This window comes from Passer montanus, unplaced genomic scaffold (genome assembly GCF_014805655.1).
Source record: "Passer montanus isolate IOZ18808 unplaced genomic scaffold, ASM1480565v1 scaffold55, whole genome shotgun sequence".
Lineage (NCBI taxonomy): Eukaryota > Metazoa > Chordata > Aves > Passeriformes > Passeridae > Passer > Passer montanus.
In genome coordinates, this window is record NW_024370485.1 from 953,572 (window position 1) to 974,745 (window position 21,174).

General features: G+C 38.8%; 1 protein-coding gene across 1 annotated transcript; it reads left to right on the plus strand.

Moving 5' to 3' along the window:
* Window positions 1-798: 798 nt before the first annotated feature.
* On the plus strand, window positions 799-14,974 carry SLC25A17 (solute carrier family 25 member 17). The gene is made up of 8 exons (XM_039725519.1): window positions 799-2,094; window positions 3,091-3,157; window positions 5,691-5,842; window positions 6,894-7,010; window positions 7,728-7,873; window positions 9,736-9,831; window positions 13,825-13,907; window positions 14,368-14,974. The coding sequence occupies exons 1-8, from the start codon at window positions 2,040-2,042 to the stop codon at window positions 14,513-14,515; spliced, it is 864 nt and encodes a 287-aa protein (XP_039581453.1). The 5' UTR covers window positions 799-2,039; the 3' UTR covers window positions 14,516-14,974.
* Window positions 14,975-21,174: the final 6,200 nt, after the last annotated feature.

Genomic DNA, 21,174 nt, shown 5'->3' on the forward strand with positions numbered 1-21,174 from the left:
CTGCTGTGACTGAAGAAGAAGCCCAGTGGAAAAAGTAGTTTTTCAGCCAGATTCATTTCTGTGTCTGCATCATTGTGTAGGTGCCCAGAAAATTGTGCTGCCAGATTGGAGGAGGCAGGGGTGCAAATACAGTTGACCAAGAGCCTGGGATTACACGAACCAGTCTGTACCTGTCCCTGTGATTATTCAGTGCTAATGTGACCTGGCAAACTGCCGAGATCCAGGGCTGACGGGGCGGTGTGGGAAGGCTGACAGTGGAGCCTCACCCTTCCAGCAGTGCAGGGTAATACATCTGCATGAGTGCAGCATCTGTTCTGCACTCACTAGTGTAATTTTACCTGCTGGTCTCAATGCAGTTTAGCAAGGAATCTGAATCCCTCTTGAGGGCTTTTGTTGTTGGGGAAAGGACTGGTGCTGCTTATCTCTCTTGTCATTTCTTCCAGCCATGAAATTCTGTCTCTTCTGTATGATGCTTCTGGCAGCCTCCTCATCATGTAGTTGAGTTGTTCCATTTGTAAACCCAGGAGAAAAGTAACTTTGGCTTTTCTATTTCCCTCAATTTAGCAAAATAAGGGGAGAGGGTACAAACTAGTTTTTATGTGCAATGATTTGTTAGGTCAGTTTAGTTATCTCATGATATTCTCTTGAACTGTAGCTCTATGTAAGTTTTAAGCCAGTTTGGCAGTCAAGCACTGGAACAGGCTGCTGAGAGGGGTGGTCAGTGCCCCATGCCTGTCAGTGTTCAAGAGGCATTTGGGAAATGCACTTAACGTGGGGTGGGGACATCAGGGCTGGGTGATCATTGCAGATCCTTTCCGACTGAAATAGACTATTCTGTGTCGTGTGGCCACACATCCATTGTGTCCTGTGTGACACTACCCAATTATTTCCTCGTTTCCATTTTCTAATTTTGAGTGCAAGTGTGTGTGTGTGTTGCTGCTGCATGGTGCATTGCATTGAGACTGGGATCCAGGATAAATCTCACTTTGGGAGGATGGAACAGGGAAGGCTGGAAGTTGTAGTGACTGTGCAGTCTTGTTCTGTGTGTAGGTGTAACTGCGTTTTGAGGCTGTCTTCAAAATTGCAGTAATGCAACTCCCATTTGGAGGACCCTTATGGCTCTTTCTGGCACTTCTTTTGTGCTGTCACTAACTTTCTAACTGAGATACACTTTTGAGAAATAGTCAGCCAAATGGGTTCATTAATCCACTTGCTGTCCAGGTGGGTACGTGGTAGGTGAGAATAATACAATACAGGACAAGTACATGGGAGAGCAGAATGAACTGTTTTGGCAAGAGCCCAAACTAAATGGGTTAAAATAACCAGGTAATTGAGGCCAAGTCTTACATATGTTACCTAGTGTTAAAAAACTGGAGAAACTTAGGTCTGGTTAAGGCTTCAACCCAGAATTGTTTAGTGTGCAAACACCACCAGAAAGTTAATCCTCTGTGGCTGGTTATTGAGCTGGGTCTGAGCAGCCTGCTGAGGAGCTGGAGTATTTCCAGAGGCAAAGCTTTAAATGTATGGCATAAGACAGCTGTAGAAAAGCTCAAGTCACACTGTGCACTGTAGTTTAAATGCAGCATTGAGTGACTTGCTGTATCCCAGACCTTCCCACCATTTAAACAGTTTGCACGGCTGCTGATAGAAGAGGTGCCACAGCTGCAGCAGCCACCTGATGCATGGAAAACAGGTTTACACCAAGCCAGGGCCTTTTTGATGCTAATAGGAGGTAGAGAAAGTTCAGTGTTTATTTTTTGATGCCACTACTTTGCCATAAACTTTCAGGCTTCAAACACTTTCTGTTTTGGCAAAAAACTTTTAATGTTTTTTATTTTAGCTTGATCTAATGCAAGAGAAAAATAACCCTCATTTTAAGTATGGGACAAAAAATGTGTCGTGTGGGGTTTATCCCCTTTTTAAACTTACTCAGCAGACTGATTTGTGGGTGAGAAGTGAAGGGTTACAAAGAGTCTAGCAGGCACTGTATAAGCAACTGATACACTATACAGCCAGTTTATTTTGTTTTTCAGGGCAGTATGACTGCAATGACTGTATTTTTTCCTTTGGATACAGCTAGGCTTAGACTTCAGGGTAAGTGTCAAAATTTAGTTTCTTTGTACAATGGCATTTCTGTTCATCTTGGCCTGGGCATTTGTAGGGGTGGTTGTAGAGGGGATGTTCTACATGAACTGGAGTCTTACTTGTGTCACAGTAACTCTGTTTTTCCAGCTGAAGGTAATTCTTCCTTTTGAAAGTTGGGCAACATTTTAATTAGCTGAAACGGCTGTGTGCTCTGTGGCTTTTAAATGATTATATAAGACCAAAGACAAAAACAAAGATGTGAGATTGCACAGGATTATATTTGTGCATTGTTGTTTTTGTCTGCTGAGAACACTTCAAAATGCAGGGGCAATATAATGAAAAACAGGTCTAGAATTATTCCAGAGGATGGTTTAAAGAGAAAAGTCAGGGTTAGAATTGGGATTAGGAATATCCAATATTTACAGAAATGCATCTGGGACATAAACTGTGTTGTTCTAAAACTCTGTCCTCTAATCAAGAGTCACAGACTCAGCCAGCATTTTAGAACTATGACAAAAGCTCTGTTGAGAACTGGAGGCAGATTATCAGCCAGGTCGTCAGAAGTATGTGGTTGAGAAATGAATAGCTTTCAGTGCAGGAGGAGACTGCTTTGCTAAGGCTTAGCTGTTTGCAGATGAGCTCTAGGAGATTGCTCTGCTACTGGTGCTAGTCTGCTGTCTAAGGAATAATTTTGAGAGCAGCTAGGCAGGCCCAATTCTAGCCCTCTACCTAAGGGGAACCTACTTTCAGTTCATGTTGCAGCTGTTAGGAATTTGTGATTATAGATACTCTGGAGCACAACAGAACCTGTCAGTCTGAGGAAGAATAAAAAAAGGAAGTAGTCTTACCTAGCAAATTAAAATAAGGAGAAATAGAGTATTCCTATCCTTTATGAGGAAGAAGAAACATGTGCTTGTAGGGTATATTCAAAATTGCAAGGATAAGGACTTGAAAAAGATGCTAAAAATTGGAATAATCTAAAAGTTTGATTGTTTTGCTTTCCAGTTGATGAGAAGCGGAAGTCAAAGACAACACCGGCTGTCCTTTTAGAAATAATAAAAGAAGAAGGCCTGTGAGTTGATACTGATTTTGTTTGTCTTCTTGTAGACAAGCTCTAAAACTAATTTGAATATGCTTTTAAAGTGGAACACTTAGCATGTATCTGTGTGGACAGATTTTTATTCCAAATTGAAATGTCTCCACACAAGTGTGATATGACTTGCATAATCTTATGTGTTCATCTTTAGCTAACTAAGATTAACTTTCTTGAGCACCTTATGCAATTGATCTGTTCAGTGATGTAACTGCCTTCATTAGTGAGGTAGCTGTGCCTCCTCAGAAATGCAAATGTACCTTCATATACCTGATCAACCAGCTTTGTCTGCTTGGATTCTTGGGTGTGTCAATTTCTCAGTAACCAAGATGAAACTCCTGGGCAACTGAACCACTTTCAAGAGAACTGAGACATCTTTCCCAGTTGGAAGGTTTTTATTTTCTCCTAAGCATGTAGAAGAAAACAACACATGACACTTTATGCTGGTGGGATTCAACATCTGTCTAAAAGCAGTTCACTTTCAGCTGTGCTGTGCTTTAGTGTTTGTCATAGTCTGAGCTGAGCTGGCTGGGAAAAACAGATTTTTGCCTGTCCTTGTTAGAAGTATTTTCCTAACAGAATCCCTGGAACTCCTAAGTAGACTAGCATTTTCAGGACATTAAAGCTGACAAAAGTTTAACTTGACCCATAATGCTGTGTCACCTTTGAACTTGGGCAGGTGTATGCATGAGGAGTTCTCTGCCAGCTGATCTCTCCTGTTCACATTCCCACATTACCTCTGTCACATGAGGGTGGCAAGTAAACTTCAATTAAAAAAAAGAAAAAAGTGAAAAAGAAAAATGATGTAGTTAACCAAGGTGGAAAGACTGTAAAAGTGGTCATCCTACTTTGCCTATGAAAGAGAAAAATCAGTAGCTTTGGCAAGAGAGCAACATTGCTTCTTCCAAAGGTATTGGGAAGGCCCAGCAAAGCAATGGTACTAATTTAGAGAAGTGTCTGAAGTAACAAAAAAAGTCCAAACAACAACAAATCTGAAATATGATGTGAGATCATAAACATCTTGTTCACATTAGCTTGTAGAGTCTTGTTTCATTACCATACTTCTGTGAGACTGCTTCTCTTGTCTAGATAAAGCAAATAGGTTGAGCTGAAGGACTTCCTGCAGAAGTTTATCAAACAGCTTTCTTCCCTGCACTTCTGTCCTTTTCTAAGTGATTTGAAAGGTGTTCACTAGTGTACACCAAGTTTTTCTCAAGATTGCAGTGAATCATGGATGTTATTACTGACAACTTAAGTAATCAACTCATGGGTTTTGTTTTAGTTTTGTGTTTTGTGCTACAAATTTGAAAATCATCAGAAATCGTTCTTAATAAATCAACCAAGCCCAAACTAATACTCAGTTAGAGGACATAATCCCTAGAGGATGTTTCTTTCTTTCTTTAGCAGCACAGAAGAGACAGGTAATAAAGGAATTGGTTTAATTTGGCTTATGAACAACTGCCTAACCAGTTAATTTGTAACTGTATGCTTAGCTAAGCCTGTAACTTCAGAAGCAGTTGTAACAATGAGGTGTATTCCCAGCTACGTGGGAGGGAGAAGCACTCAATGGATTGAGATGAAAAAGTAGCATTTACATTTTAAGAAAAGTCAGATGTGGTGTTTACCAGCCTTGCATCTTTTACAGTCTTATTGGAGATCCTTAAATTATACATACTCCCAGTATTTAATGAATCCTAAAGAGCCTCCATAGTGACTGCTGTTGGGGTGATTTTTTATGCTTTTAACATGATATTGGCTCTCTACCTGTTCTGTGCAACTCCAGTGAAGGTGTGTATCATTATCTTTTTGGATGTGTTGTAGAACGTGTTGGGAATGTAGGACAGCTGTTGAAGTATCCCTGTTTTACAGGATCATCAGGCCTGTCAGAGAGGGGAGCTTTGTTAGGCAGATGTTATTAAATCATTCCTAAATCAAGACGGGTTTAGATGATATTCAGTTTTTTGTCTGTAATTAATCTAGTTAAATTTAACTAGGTAATGTCTTTTTCTTACTTACCTGACTGATTTGCCCTAGATTTTACAGTAAGGCATTTGTTAGAAATTCTTTCCACCTGTGTATCTTCTGTCCCCAGGTTGCATCCTTTGCCAAATTCTCCTAGGAGCAGTATATGAATTTCAGTAACTAGTCTTCAATTATTAAATTTTGTGTGAGAATCCAGATATTTTTTTTCCTTACTCAGGAGTTAAGGGTCGTTTCTTACCATTGCTGATAAAGACATCTCGAAGTAGTACTTCCTGTAGTATACAGCATTGTATCTCTGAGATCCTCCACCACATCTTCAATTTTTAAATTTTGTGTGAGAATCCAGATACTTTTTTCCTTACTCAGGAGTTAAGTATGGTTTGTTACCATTGCTGATAAAGACATATCTAAGTAGTACTTCCTGTAGTATACAGCATTGTATCTCTGAGATCCTCCACCAACACATAAAATCAGCCAGATCACATAAATACTTTGCTGATTCTTACTATGACTTTTTGCTCTCCATTAGGTTGGCACCATATCGAGGATGGTTCCCTGTCATCTCCAGCCTTTGCTGCTCCAATTTTGTTTATTTTTATACATTTAATAGTCTTAAAGCCCTCTGGGTCAAAGGTCAGCATTCGACCACTGGAAAAGACTTGGTTCTTGGGGTTGTTGCAGGTAATACTTTAAAATCTCCGTTTTGTCAAGAATGTCATTTTGGTATTTTCTATCTAATGATTTTCTTTATTAAGTCCTTTGGAGGCCAGACTGAGTGCTCAGCCCTCCCACTGTATGCAGATTTGCTTCTTTCTGATTGCTCCTCTGTGTCATCCCACCTCCTAAGGAGATGCATAAACCATTCCTGTTGTAAATTCTGGCATAAAGCACTCTAACACAAAGCACAAGAGCACAAAGTACTCTTGTGGCTTAGGATATTTGTGTCTGATGTGGTGCTTACCAGGTATCTAAGCATCAGCACTAAGATGCTGAAGACAAGTGAGGAAGAGGTGATAGTTGAGTTTTTTTCAGAGGAAAAGACATATGCCAATTTTGAAATAATTTCAGTTATGGTAAGAAATTTCAATGTAAGCATTTGGGTGTCAGTTTCAGACTTGGTTTTGGGTTGTCACCTGAAAGTGACAGGAAGTCCCTAGATTAATGCAGGTCCAGTGGGACCATATGTTCTTTTTAATTCTATCCTCTTACGTGGATGCTGCAGTGCCTTCTTTGAAGGTATGATAACATTAGTGACTTTTCTAGCACACCCACTGTGAAAAGTTACCATTGTGGGCTTTGTGTTTGCTGGTGATATTCTTCAGGGACTATTGCTCATCCAAATGCATAGAATGAAGCTGATTATAAAAAACCCTTACCTGTAAAAAAGACCCCTGGGTTTGGGGTTCTTTTGGGGGTTGGGGAGGAGTTGGTAGTTTCTTACAGTTTCAGTGTAGGTATAATGACTGTCTGAATAGCTGGTGGAAGTAAAAAGGAAATTCTTCAGGTGGCTATATGTCTGTGATAAAATTCCATGTGAGTATATTTTGGAAAAAAGGCTACAGGAATCAGGGTACAAATTACCATTTACTTTTCCCATATGCTGTGTTAGTTATATTCCTTCTTCCTACCAGAAATTTCAGTAGCATGTGAATCATGGGGAGAAAAGGGAATAAGAAAACATTTGAAATCTTCTTTTTCATGCTGATTTTCTTTGTGCTGTGTTTTGCATTAGGAGTAGTGAATGTTCTCTTGACCACCCCTCTCTGGGTAGTGAACACACGCCTGAAGCTGCAGGGAGCAAAATTCAGAAATGAAGACATTGTACCAACCAATTACAGAGGCATAATAGGTAAGCACCTGTTGTTGTCTTCAGCCAAAGAGAAGTTCATGAAATTAAATGTATCAAGGACTTCAAAGACTTTTGTTCATGTAAATGATTTCACCTTGTAATCTCTATGCTACTCTGTCACTTTGCAGTCATTGAGTTTTACAGGAAACTGCACTTGGCTGTTTTTTACATTTGTGATGGCAATTAAGAGTTTGCAGTGTGCACTCCTGTAACTAAAATACCTTTTGCAGGGGCAGATATGTTATCATACAGATAAGGGAGCAGTAGTGAGCCCCATGAAGTGGTAGCTGGGAGTCTGAGTTTGGACAAACAGTTTGAAAATTAAACTTCACTCACCTTAATCTCTTAATCACATGTTCAGGCTGTCCTCCTTTTAAAACCAGCCAACCAAATAAGCATTACTGTTATTTTGAAGAAGGTTTGGAAGACCTTAATGTGAATGCCACACTTGTTAAAAAAAAAAAAAAAGAGGGGGCTGCTTGTGCAGATGATAAGTTTTGTTTATGTTCATGGTGATGCAAACAAGAACCTCCGTTGTCACTACCTTACTCTTAACTTCTGGGTTAAAATGGAAGATAAAAATGCTTACATAAAGGACTGCAGTTGATTTTTATACGCTTTGAGTATTAGGCTTTAAGAGTAACTTCTCATATCTTTTATATTCAGAGTTTTGTGCTCAAAATGTTAATGATTTTTTTTTCTCACCTTTTGTCTCAGATGCTTTTCATCAAATAGTACGAGATGAAGGAGTCTTAGCTCTGTGGAATGGCACTTTCCCCTCCTTGCTGCTGGTCTTCAATCCTGCCATACAGTTTATGTTCTATGAAGGCTTTAAACGAAAGCTTTTGAAAAAGCAGCTGCAAGTGAGTATGTTTTGAGGCCAGCTGATGAACATGCTCTGTTACAAGACAGGTTTTTTGTTATGCATCATTTGAACACATTCAGAATGTGGATTTGGTTTTGGTTCTTGTATTTTCAACTGGTTTTTTGAATTAGTGTGTCTAAAAAGGGTTCAGCATCATGAAATGTGATGGGAATCTTTCATGTACATAGGGAAGAGATTGCTTTAATAAATTCTTCTACCTGTAAAAATAGAACTGAACCTGTTATCCACATTTGCTTGCATATGTTCACAGGTTGTGATTTAAAACAGAGATTTCAATTCTAATATATCTTTTATAAGTATTTACATACTGACTGTTTTGAAGTCTGCTTTTAACCATTTTTGCAGTAAATAATAACCATTTTGATTCTTGAAGACCTCAATATCTTAGTATAATTTTCCAAGGATGGACACTAGAATTAAACATAGCATTGCAGCCATACCTTCCTGATTTTCTAAATAGAAGTACAATCACTTTTCTGTCCCTGCTTTATACTGCTCTTCTTTTTCCTTATTTTTTTTTTCTTGTCTATATCAAATATAGAATCTCAGCTGAACTCGTGTTCCTTTTATGTTCCAGCAAACTGGAAAGCATTTGTATTACATTTCAGATAATGTCCTAACATACTATATCTTTAGGATGCTTTGCTGTTAATTTGTGATTTTAGAATGTTAGGTCATGCCAGTATGTTACCAAGCCATCTTGTTCTTCCCCAAGACATAGTGAGATTATTTTACATGAAATTTTGCATCATCAATGAGGCTTGGGTTTTTTGCTGTCTTTAGTTAATACTACAGCTGTAGCACCCCTTTTGTACCTAATGGATCTACTCTGTTACATTATGCACATTTTTTGAATTATGAGCTTAGCTTCCATCTGCATTGTTATTTTCTTTTTGGCTAACAACATACTTATTTATGTATTTATTACATAAATAAGTATGTTGTTTCTTTTGAGTTACTTAGTTCCACCTTAAATTAGGGCATTTCTTTGTCCATGATCAGTGAAGAGGGGGTATAATTTTGGGGTTTTTTTTTCAGCTAGGAATGGTAATTTTTATTTTGAAAAACATTTTTCTTCCTATTTGGTCGTTTCCTGGTTGTCCTAAATATATCAGGTTGACCTTTTTAAAGGTGTGCATGTGTGAGTGTATTTTTGATTGCAATCAATATATTTTAAAATATATTTTGAGTGTGTTTTGATTTGGGCATCTACTTATGTTCAGTGATTAATTCACACTGTTAGACTGAGATGCACTGTGATCAGCATAGGCTGTAACAATGTATTTGGTGCATCCTGGAGCAGTGTGAGCTGTGGAGCTGAGGGTGGGCTTCAGCAGGGGTTCTTCACTAAAGGGGATGAGATTTTTAGCCTATGGCATCAAGACTAAAATTCTGCCTGGGAGTGTAGCAATTATGTCTCAGGAATACAGTGATGTGTCACTTTTTTACAAGCACCATATGACTTTTTGTTTCACTGTTGCAAAAACAGAGATGCTTATTGATTGATGGTATATTGAAAGGATACTTCCTTCTCTTTTGTCTACTGTTGGTGCTTTGAAGTGGTCTAATTGTGTGGCTTTATATCAACTGTGTTTTAGTAGCCTAGTTATATTGAGGAATGCAAAACCAGGAGGAATTTACAAATAAACTTAAGATGTGGGAAAGTCAATTAATTGAACCATGACCAACACTTTATAAGAAGACCCTGAGATTTCATGTTATCTTTATGCCAAAGATCCTTAGATAATCTGGTAGCAGGTACCAGTACAGAATTCCCAAATACAAATGGGCTGGTTTGGTACTATGTGGAAGTAAATTTGTTCTTTATCTATTGAACAGCTCACATCCTTGGATGCTTTTGTCATTGGTGCAATAGCCAAAGCAGTTGCCACCACCCTCACTTATCCTCTGCAGACAGTACAGTCAATTCTGCGGGTAAGTAATCATTTCATTTCATGGCAACTCTGCCTCTGACTTGGTCTGTATCATGCAAGCCTTGTTCACATATCTTGTTTTTATTTGTGTTCATGGACCCATTGTTTTGGGAGGCATTTTTCCCAGTGCAGGTCACTGATTAGAATGGCTTTCCTCTTTGGTTTTGACTGAGCTTGGTATACTGGTGCACATTTGTTTCAAGTAGCTGGTAGGATTGCCAGTGTATGGTATTGGTACAGTGTCCCACAGAAGCTGATGCACTGAACTGCTTTCGGGCACTACAAAAATGTACATTTACTTCTTGGAATATAAATGGAAAATGTATGAAGTGGGAAGTTAAAATTAAATCTTCTAAAACCAGTCTGTTTCCAGATGACTTTTGGTAATAAAAAAAAAAAAATTCTATTCATAGGTTTTGTTCAGAAGGTGGTCTGACCTTGTCAGTGTCCAGAAAGTGATTCATCAGGGGAAGCTGAGCTCCCTCATAAATAATACATTTAACCACTTGCCTGGCCACGTAGGCCAATTGTAGTGGTAATGGAAACACTTGCATTTATTCTGACTTGCAATTTGTACATAGGCTGGATAATGCTGCTGCCTTCAGAGTGTACCAATATTGTTGTAATGTTGACACAAGACTAAACTGGGGAGTAGGAGGGAAGGAGACCTAGCCATGTGTAAGCATATTGTACTTTAATTTGTGTGTTTTAAACTCTTAAACTGTTAAATATTAATAAGTGAAATATATTTTCCTAAGTAAGGAGGAACCTTTACTTGCCTGTACAATAAAGCCACTGTGTATGTTCTAAAACTTGGACAAATTTGGAGAATGAGTTGAATTACTGAAAACAAGCCATCCATGCTAAGAGTATCACTTTTCAGACCTCTCTGATAAGGGAATTTTCATGTTCATTGTTCATCTGGAAAAAGCAATTTTCAAGCAAGTTTTGTAATAATTTGTGACTCTAATTAGAGTGTAATAAATATATCTTGATTTTTTTATAACCTGTAAAAAGATCATTAGGATGCTGTATTTCAAAGCAAGAGGGCTTGAATATACTTACTTTGTAACTTTGTCAGCATCTTTTCTGAAGTTTTCATAATTTTTGATCAGCTGAACTAGTGCTTTCTTTCAATGCCTTATCCTGTTTTAACAGCCTGGACACATCTCAGTAGTAGCTAAACTAATAACAGACTTCTTTACTGGAGTGGCAGATACAGAAAAACATTTAAGCAAAAATAACTCTGTTTGAATAAGTTGCAACATCAGTCTGTTTTTCATTTGTGGTGCTCCTGTTTCCTCCTGGTGTGAAGGAGAGCTGGAAGGAAAGTTGGAGAGATCTGTTTTAGCATTGCACAGCAGTGCAGGTTACGTGGGGCTGCAGCCACAGAAGAGTTTCAGCTCTCCTTCCTTTTCATGGTTCTTAGAGAAGTGATTACAGTCTTGAGGCTTTGTGTCTCTTCTGTCTCCATTTAGCTTTTTGAACAAAATTCTTCTGACTCTTAATGACAGTGTAAAAAGAAAAAAAACAAAAACAACAACAAAAAAAGAATATAGTGCCAGTCCATCTCCCTGTGATGATGGGGAGCACAAGGGGACCCTCTCTCTAGTTCTGCAGTCACTGGGGGTGACTTCTGTCTCTGCTCTGTAAAAGAGTAGCCAGGAGCCCTGAACTCATCTGTCAAGGACAGCAGAAATGTGTGTCTGTGACATCTGTGCTGTCTAGTTCAGACTTGCTCTATTTTGTGATGTGTTTTCTAATCTAAAGTTGGCATTGTTCTAGTTGATGAAGTTATTGTCACTCACACTAAGTGATTTTTCCAGAACTAATATGCTACATGAAAAACAAAAAAAGTTGTAGGTGTTTTTTAAAAGAAGTTTGGCAGGTTTGCACAGTAACGAATATAAGCTCAATATAATTAATATAAACTTACACGTCATAATTAAGTTCTGTCATCAAACTAGTACAGGACTTTTTTTTTTTTTTTCTTTTTAACCTTCAACCTTTAGAAACTTACTCTTTTTTGGAACTTATTAGGGATTTTTGTAATAAAGTCTCTACACCTTTGCTTTCAACTCTTTGGCACAGTTTTCTTCTTACTGGCATATAATGAACAGTTATCCTGTGTAATTGACAGTGGTAGCAGCTTCCAGCTTTGCCATTTGGTATGTCCTTCTCCTAGTCATTAAAACTACATGACATTATGTTACTCATTATGCAGTGAACTGTTCTTTAGCCTATGTGTCAGTAAAGATAAATTAAATTTGCCTCTGGAGGTACTGCAATACCCTTAGTGTTCTCAGTGATCCCTGATAAAAAAGTTTTCTTTAAAACTGAAGTATTTTTTTCTCTTTCATAGAGAATGCTAATCCCTTTGGGAAGTCTTCTGCATGAACACTGAAGTGTTTACACCTACTGTGGGTTGGGGATCTGTGTACAAATCACAGAGGCAGGACTGCTGAGGAACACACCTTGAGATGTTTATTTTCCAGTATCAGTCTCATTACATGATTATGACAATGGGAAGATGCCAGCAGCTCACATCCCTGGCAGCAGACAAAGAACTTAATGTTGCAACTTACTTTAAAAGTTTTTTGACCAATCACACAAATCAAAAGCATATTGATTTTAAATATGCTTTTCCAAAAGCACATTTAAAAGCATATTGATTTTAAATATGCTGTCCCAAAACCCTCTGATTTTAAGGATTCCCACAACATCCTAGTGAAAAATTAATGATTTTCTTCTCTGTTAGTGACCCTTTGTTTGTAGTACAGAAATTGTCCAGTGGTGGAGAAAAAAGGAGAATGAGGCACCTAATGGTGGTGTAGTGGGGAAGCTTGTGAGTAATCTGGGCAGTGACTGACACTGTAATTTGGAACCTAGTTGGCAATTTTTGGGGGGCATGTCTGAGTCTGTGATAATAGTTCTTAACATGAATTTGTCAATATCAAATGGGTAGTTGCTGTTGAGAAGATTGTGGATTTTGAGTGCATATTTACCTAACAACAGGAGATTTCCACTAGCATTCTGTTACTCCTGTTTCCACCCAAGTTATTAAAACACATAGTAAAGGAACCTGTATCATCCTACCATTTTCTGTTAAAATTTCTGAGCTGCCTGAATCAGGTGGCATACTTTACCTACTGTCAATGGTAATTTCTTACATATAAGAAATAGCAGTTGCCTCAACACGTTCTGGGAAAAAATTGATCCAACATGCAGTTGCTCAAGTTCACCTTTCTTAGCACAGAAGCTTGATACACTCTTCAAAGCTATTAGGCTGTGCTGTTACAAATACAAATGTGCCAACTCTTGTATATTAATAATTCATAGTTACAGCTTGCTGGCAGTACTGTCAACCAGTATCAGATAAAAGTATCAATGCTAGAAGAGGAGTTGCTGAAATTGCTAGTTTGACTCTACAGCAGCAGCTATCATACCTACTGAAAACCAGCTTGGGGATAAGCAAGTGTAGTGAGTAAAAAATAAATATTATTTAGGCCAAGTAGGTAGATGAAACAATTCTAAATTCTTCCACAGCATTTCACACATAAGTGCTCTTGCTTGGCGGATAAATTTTGTGTTCAACTGTGCAGTTTCAATGTAGTAATGATTTGCAGATGTGTGAGGGTCTGAATCTTTGTGAAGTGAAAGTGAGAAAGCCAAAAAGAACTTGCTTTGAGTGTCATATCCTTACTAAGACTCTGCAAATTATGCTATTGAGATCTTGAAAACTGCTTCTCCCAGACTAACTGAAAGAGAGGAAATATTTGTTAGAATCCATTCTAAAACTAAACCAAGTTACAGTAGTATGTACAGTTTTAATGTTTGCAGTGTGAGCTTTGGCCTCTGTCCTCTGCTGGTAGTTATGTAATGTGGAAAATAGTTAGAGGTTTAGGGTAGGGTCTCCAGATTTCATGCATGTATGATGTTCTCTGCCAAGCACAGTGGGGAAATAGTACAGCAAAATACTCTTCCTTTTTTTCAGTTTGGACGTCACAGGTTGAACCCAGAGAACAGAACACTGGGCAGTCTTAGAAATGTTCTTTACCTTCTTCAACAGAGAGTGAGGTGAGCTTTTCCATTTTATTTATCCTACCATGATAGAGAAGACTTGAATATTATTAATATTTTGAAAATGTTGCTGGGTCTGGATTTTGTTTCCTTTTGCCTCCCTTAAACTTGACATTTGAGTCAACTTGTTTTTTGTAATATATTGTAGAGTAAGCCCATAAACCCAAGTTCTCCTAAATGTCTGTACAGTAAGTGACATCAAGGATACATAAGGATACTAATTCATTTCACCTCTCAAATTGAAAAGAAGCAGGTTTGTTGCACAAAAGACCTTAAATTTCTGCAGATTTTTTTTCTTTAAAATATTATTAAACACAGCTGGCTCAAGGTCAAGAATGGGTGTAAGATTCCTACAGTTGGTTATTAACTTGTCATATTGACTCCTCTTTGTACTGATTTACTTACAGAAAGCTATTCATGCTTGTTTTCTTGTTTGTTGTTTTTTTCTCCTCCTTAGGCGTTTTGGATTAGTGGGACTCTACAAAGGCCTTGAAGCCAAGCTCCTGCAGACAGTCCTTACTGCTGCTCTTATGTTTCTGGTGTATGAGAAACTTACTGCAGCAACCTTCACAGTCATGGGATTAAAGCACTCGCGCAGACATTGAAGAGGAACCTACGCCAAAGATTCTGGGGTCTAGAAAACACATTCCATTTCTGAGACCTGGCTGGGTAAACAAAAGGTCCTCCCTTTCTCTGCTTCTCTTTTTAGCCACCTTTATCTCCAGTATTTGGAGAAATCTGGAATATGCTCTATAGGACCTGTTGCCACGAATTCAGGGATAGCCTATTCCCTATTGTTCTGTGTACTCACTGTGTTAAGAAAAAAACCAGAGACCTTATTTAAACACTTGACATGAAATTTAAACTATTATGTGATTGGGTTGATATTCTTGGCAAGAATGATTATCTGTCACTATGCTTTCTTCTTTGCCCTCAAATTGTCCTCAACTATTCTTGTATCTTTATCTTCTGTCAGCAGCTGGTGGGGCTGGTTTTGTGTTATTTTCCTTGACCTGTGTTTGTCTCTTCATATTCGGTTCATTAAAATGATTCATAAAGAATAACATTTTTGGCATGGTTTTCTTTTACTTGCAAGTATGTTTGTGGCACAGGATCTGATGTTGCCCCAAATACCTGGTGGTGAAGTCTCTGAACTGCTGGAAGAGGTATTACAAGTGAGTGTACAATCTGTCTTCTTGAATCCAGTATTTTGAATCTTGAAAATTTGGAATGCAGATACTGGCTAGATAGGAGGAAGATATCATCTTGCTTTTTCAAGCTGAGTCCCTCAAGCTGCCTCAAGAAAATGGGCTTACTATAGAAATACGTGAAGTTTTGTGATCCTATTCTTTGTGAGAGTGTGTGAATTCACACCATGTTCTTATGTAGACAGAAGGGGCACTGCTTAAGAAGTGCTATGCCTGCTCAAAAATGTGCTTTGTTTATTTTTCCACTGATATTCCCACACCATAAAGCCTAAAATGTGTATGTTCTAACATGTGTATGGTCTTTTTGCATAGTTTTGGTCAGTATTCCTAGACCCTAAAATCCAAATTAAATTGTGCTCTGTCAGTTGTTAAGTTGGCAGTAGGATTGTTTGGAAGAACAATTTTCTATTTGAAGTATTGAAAAATTTCATGGCAGTTTTAACACCAAGAATGTCTAGAAGGAGGAGAAGGCTTGAATGCTGCAGGAAATACATTACTGAATTGCAAAATGGCACCTGTTTCTAGAGTCTGAATTGAGTCAATTTTAAGAATTAAATTGTAAAATAATTCTGGAGATAATGTCTTTTGAACAAGAATAAGTGCCCTCTTTTAAGAGTATTGAGAGTATCTATGCAAGAAGAATGCCCTTCATTCAATGCTGGTTGACTTTCAGTCCAAGTAGGATTTACATAGACAAGTAAGAATAAAAAGGTGCAATGAGCTGTATTATACTTTGTTAAAGGATGAAAGTGAAAGACTGGAAACCTCACCACTGAAAAAGAATTAATCACAATTCTGAAAATTTCAATGAAAATACTGTTTTTTGCTGAAATGAGGTCCCCTGCGGAAAGGTAGTCTGCTGTCTTTTGGGTGTTTTTAATCAGAAATTTGGAATTGGTAGTATGGCTCTTGATAAGTTACCTCACCTCGAAATTCCTGCTGTCAGAATCATTGTGGGGAAGCAGAGTGGTTCTCGTGCCAGCCTGGCTGAAGTCTGTGTGGCTGCCAGGAGCTGGAGTTCAGTGCCTCGAACCTTTCTGCTCTGTGGTATGAAGGAGCAATTCCTGCAGAAGTATTTTTCTGGTTGCTCTACCTATAAGAAGAAAGGAAGTGCTTGCTAGCATTTACTAGCCAAAAAATACCTGTCTACCTGCCAGTGTGGATTCAAAAGGATAAAGTGTTTCCTTTTGGCAAAAAAGCTGAATACAGAAGCCTTGTGTAAAAGTGTGCTGGTCTTGGCTGTGTCTGCATTACCTTTAAGCCTGGAACAGATATTCTGCCCTAATCTCTCTACTTGACTCTGCTGATCAATTATAATGAAACAGTTTCATAAAAAAAGTTACTGAAGCTGGGATCATCTCTGGTCTTCTTTTAATGGTTGACCTGTGGCATTTAAAACTTTTTTTGCTTCTGCATTCTCCAGTATTGATTTAGACATTAAACTGAAATAACTGAAAAGCAACCTTGCATGACTGAGCCAAAATGCAGATGGTTGGGGAATTGTTAAGTCATGTATTCAATTGGCAGGCAACTGTTCATGTTGCAGCTGGTACCTCTACCTAAGTTTTCTCAGATGTAGTTTGACAGACGATGACGTTTCTGTTAGACTGCCTAAAACTATTTCAGCATTGGTGGGTATTTTTGGCATTAAAAAAATCCATAACTTATCAAAGCAAACTATTTTTAATCTTGGTACTGGAGTTGTAATTCATCCTTGGTGGATAAATACTGTCCAGAAATGAAAACTAAATAAAATAATTTTATTCTATTTTAAAATACATTTACATAAATTGTCATTTCCTGCTGTCTCTCTCATAAGCAAATAACAGCTTATTTAAGGGGTGGTGTAAAGACATAATCCAGCTAATCTTGCTCTGTAGATTTGTCATTTCACTAGAGAAAAATAGTTGGAGAACTAATGGCATGGTTCCCATCAAACAGCACAAAACCTACAAGTGTTCCTTTAGACACAGGTGGCTCCCAGTGGACATGGTTCTGGCAGATGAAGCTGGAGGTGGAGCACGGAGGCAGAGTGTGACGTGGTGTGGCAGCAGCAGCTCCAGGCACAAGCACCTGCAGTGACAGCCTTGGCTGCCAGTGCTCTGCAGTCAGTAACTGTGTGTTCCATCCAAAAATTGTGTAAATTCATTGCTAGAGAACTTAACAGAAAATATTTTCATCTTCAGGTGAAAACCAGATCTTCTCACTGTATTTTTAATACTACTTTTGAGAGACAAGAGAAAGGAAGGATGATTACAGAAGAGAGCAGCAGAGAGGATCGTCTGTCTTAGCCGAGTTCCGTCATGGGTAATTCTGTCCTTGGCTCAGTTTAGGAGATACAAATTTAATCCTGTGCTCTTCTTTCTCCTTCCCACCCCACACTTTGACTGAAGGTGGGAAGCCCCTGTGGCATCTTGGAGATTGCAAAGCAAGTGGCTTAATGAATTCTGCTCCAATTTGTATTCCAAACCATGTTTCTTGCAATTATAGGTTGCCTGTATGGTAGGGCAGTATTTAACACATTTTGGCTTATTCACTAATGTTATTCATGAGTGTGTATATATATATATGTATAGATATCTTTTGTGTCTATATATATACATATCTCAACATATATAATAGAAATGCTATTCACTAAGCCTCAGGAGGATGACAACTGATAGGGGGATAATGTGTTCTTTTTGTCTTACGTAATGTTGAATTGCTGAGTATTTGCTGCCAGGGCTGGCTGTACTTTGCTGAAAGAATCTCTCCATCAAACAATTTTCTGGCTACACTGAAGAAAGTTATTAAAACCTGAAAGCTGGTGGGAGGGAAAACAGGATTTGCCTCCAGTCTGACCAAGAGGAATAGAGCACGCTGCACTGCAAAGCTTCTTGTCCAGATTAATCCTTCTTTACATGTCTTACTGCTCACCTGCTGAGGAAGGAAAAGGGAGTGTGCTGACCCTGCTCCTTGCTGGACTTTTGTAGTTAAGACAGGTAAACACCATCCATTCAGAGGAAAAAACAGGTGAGCTTTCAAACTGGGATATTCCTTGCACAGGCATCTGTTGAAAAAGATATTAATTGCCATCAGTGGAGTTATTTTTATACCACATGTCTTTATTTTACACCACAAGACATTTCTTAGCTGGTGAGCATGGGGCAGGAGAGCACAGGGCTGCGGGAGAGAGGGAGCTATATAGGAGGCCCATAGTGTTTATGCCCACTGTTGGGGTTTATGTTTTCTTTTTTTTTTTTTTTAATCATTATGATTTAAAGCAAAGAAGAATGAGGATGTGATGAGGAACATTAGTATTAAACCAGTTGTTTTAATGTAATTGTTTCTTCACCTAATCTAAAAAGCTGAATTCTGTGTCTGCGAAGGGTACTTTGTGGGCATTGTGAACCTCTCTCTGCTTCTTCACAGCAGAAACAGAAAGGTTTTAGGGCATGGTTTGATGGTCTGTGTGGGCTGAGGAGCCCTCTTCAAAGCAAGTTATCCTGGTACAGAGAGGGGCCAGGTCCATCTCTTGTAAAAATAAAGCTGTGCATGACTGCATGGTCTGTGTAGGGCTGTTGATGGTGACCTAGTGTAAAACCTTACTAGTGTGTAACATCATCTATAACTTACATAATATTCATAGCTTACAGGTTTTGATAGCACTAGATAAAAGAGGATAACTTTGAGATTCAATGAGTAACAGCAAAAGAGCTTTCTTGAACTAGCTTTGCACCAAGCAGCCTGCTAGAGAGTTATTTTAACTTTATTCTTCCTTTGCTTTGTGTTTAAAAGAAATGGACTCCAGAACTTTCTGGAAAATGATAACTAAAAAGAGATCACCTTTCTATTTGGCTGACAACATTTTTCTCTGCTGTTTGTAGCAATGTAGTGAATTTGTCAGAGCAGCCTGGAGCACAGCACAGCCACTTCAAGGTAGGGGACAGAAGCTTGTGCAAAGATGGATTTATTTCTGTCCTCTGCAGTGGGGGAAATTATCCTCCTGTTACTGCAGCTGGAGGAGAGTGAAGAGCAGGAATTTGGTAGTGGTCCGGATTAGAAAGCCCAACAAGACAAGAGTCCCCATAACTGGCAGCAATGGAAATGTGAAAATGGAAATGGAAAAGTGGTGACAAGAGTTATCTGTGAGAGATTCCCCAGCACATTATCAGAGCCTGGTGTAGCACCTGCACAGTGGAGCCCAACTCATGGGGGTCCTATCACAGCAGCAATCAACCAACCAGTTCACACCCCCATCTCAGCTGTACCAGCAGTAGAAGGCTGCATTTTAATCTTGACTGAAATCTTGAGTATATATTCTTTTGGAGTTGGAATGGTCTGGATAGTCAGGGGGTTTCCTTGTAGAATACCCCTTTACTCAGCACTTTTCACTTGCTTTGTTGCTTTCTATGACTCTTCAAACCACCTGAAGAAAATAGTAGGTGTGTCTGGGCTGCTGGTATTTGCATTTGGATTTGCTTCCAAAATTGCATAAGGCATTTATAAAGTCTCCCAAAAGTGGTCATATGCCAGATTGTAAATGGTTGGAAAGGACTTTAAAGGCACAGACAGTTACTGGTCACACTGGGAACAGCACCTCAGAGAAGCAGATTTTAACTACAGGGAAAGCCTCTTAGCAATGTTGTATTTGTAGCTTTATCTCTAATGCCAAAGGCCAGATTGATTCACACGTGCTGGGCTCAGGGATCTGTCTGCAGCAGGGGCCTGGGATCAGCCCAGGTTTATCCATAGGAAAAGCCATTTTTCTGCCTGCAGCCAGTGCTCAGCGCTGACGGGGGCTGCAGTTGTTAGTGCTGCGATCCAGCTGTCGTCACAGCGCACGTCGGTCTTATTCTTAGGAACAGCTAATCTCCTCTGTACTCTCACATCCACATATGGAGGGTGAGGTTGGGGTTTTTTCCCCAATAGGATTTATTTTGAATTAGAGACAAATGCCGGCCAGGATTTAGCTGGCTTCGCTGTGGATTCCTTGCTGAAAATTGTCAGTTTACAATTCTTGGCTCGGCCTTTCTGACCTTCCTCTGTGATGGGCAGAAGATTTCAGCTTGGCTGGGTGGATTCAAGATGTGACAGGGCCTCCCCTAATTGTTTCATTGTCTCAGCTGAGTGATGGCACATCAAGGCCCAGAGCTACTGTTTTGAACAAAAAATATTTCCTTTGTCCTGTTGTTTTGGGAAGTTTATTGTTCTTTTAATGTCCTTGAGGAGTCACGGTGACTTGTTGATGTGAAGGTTTTATGAAGCGCCGTCTTTCATGAATGCTGATGTGAGAAAACTAATTTGATGGATTTTTCTCATTATCTTTCCTCATGCACATGTCCATGCAGTCCCAAGCCTCAGTCACCTGCTGCATACAAAACAAATGTCTCATTTCTTTTGAATTATTTCTCCTAGACTTGCTTTGTGCCCATGAATCAAGAGTACTTTGACACCACTGTTTTCTAGTTTTGAAATTCCCAAATGATTACAGAAGGCAATGTATGAGGGTTTTGGTTTTTTTACATGACAACAATCTTAGTATTTCCATAATATTTTGAAAGATACAAGTTCATATGATGCTTTCAAAACTCCCAAAGTATTTATCAAGAATAAAGCAGAGTGTTCCAAGAACACTGAAATATTACGTTTAGTGGATATACTTAGTGTTTGGAGGATAAAATGGGAAAAATTTGTATTTTCCTCATAAGCAGGGAAGAGGACAAAATAACAGAGAAAGAATCAGTAAGATTTATTTCTTCCTTGCTTTTCTCTGGAACAAATTCGTGTAAGCTTTTTCTAAAGCTGAAGGAGAAACATTCATGAGAGCCTTGTATCTCCCGTGTGCAAGATGCTAACTGCTCCTGTAGTGTGTCACAAGCTTTTTTCACATATTTTTTAAAACTATGAACATATGCATATTCATATACATGAAAACGATATTAATTTGTGAAGCTCAGCACCCTGAAGCTTAGCAACCTCATTCCCCTTGTCCATGAGAAGTGTGTTTTGTTCCTGCGGAGTGAGGAGGGGCTGTTGGTCTAGTTTGGGATTTTGGTGCCTGCTGGAGTGGTTTG

Bases quoted from the DNA above. Each gene is read 5' to 3' on its own strand.
- SLC25A17 (XM_039725519.1), top strand. From the start codon at position 2,040: ATGACTGCAATGACTGTATTTTTTCCTTTGGATACAGCTAGGCTTAGA. The intron at 7,011-7,727 runs GTAAGCACCTGT...CTTTTGTCTCAG, and splicing joins CAATTACAGAGGCATAATAG to ATGCTTTTCATCAAATAGTA. The intron at 13,908-14,367 runs GTGAGCTTTTCC...TCTCCTCCTTAG, and splicing joins CTTCTTCAACAGAGAGTGAG to GCGTTTTGGATTAGTGGGAC.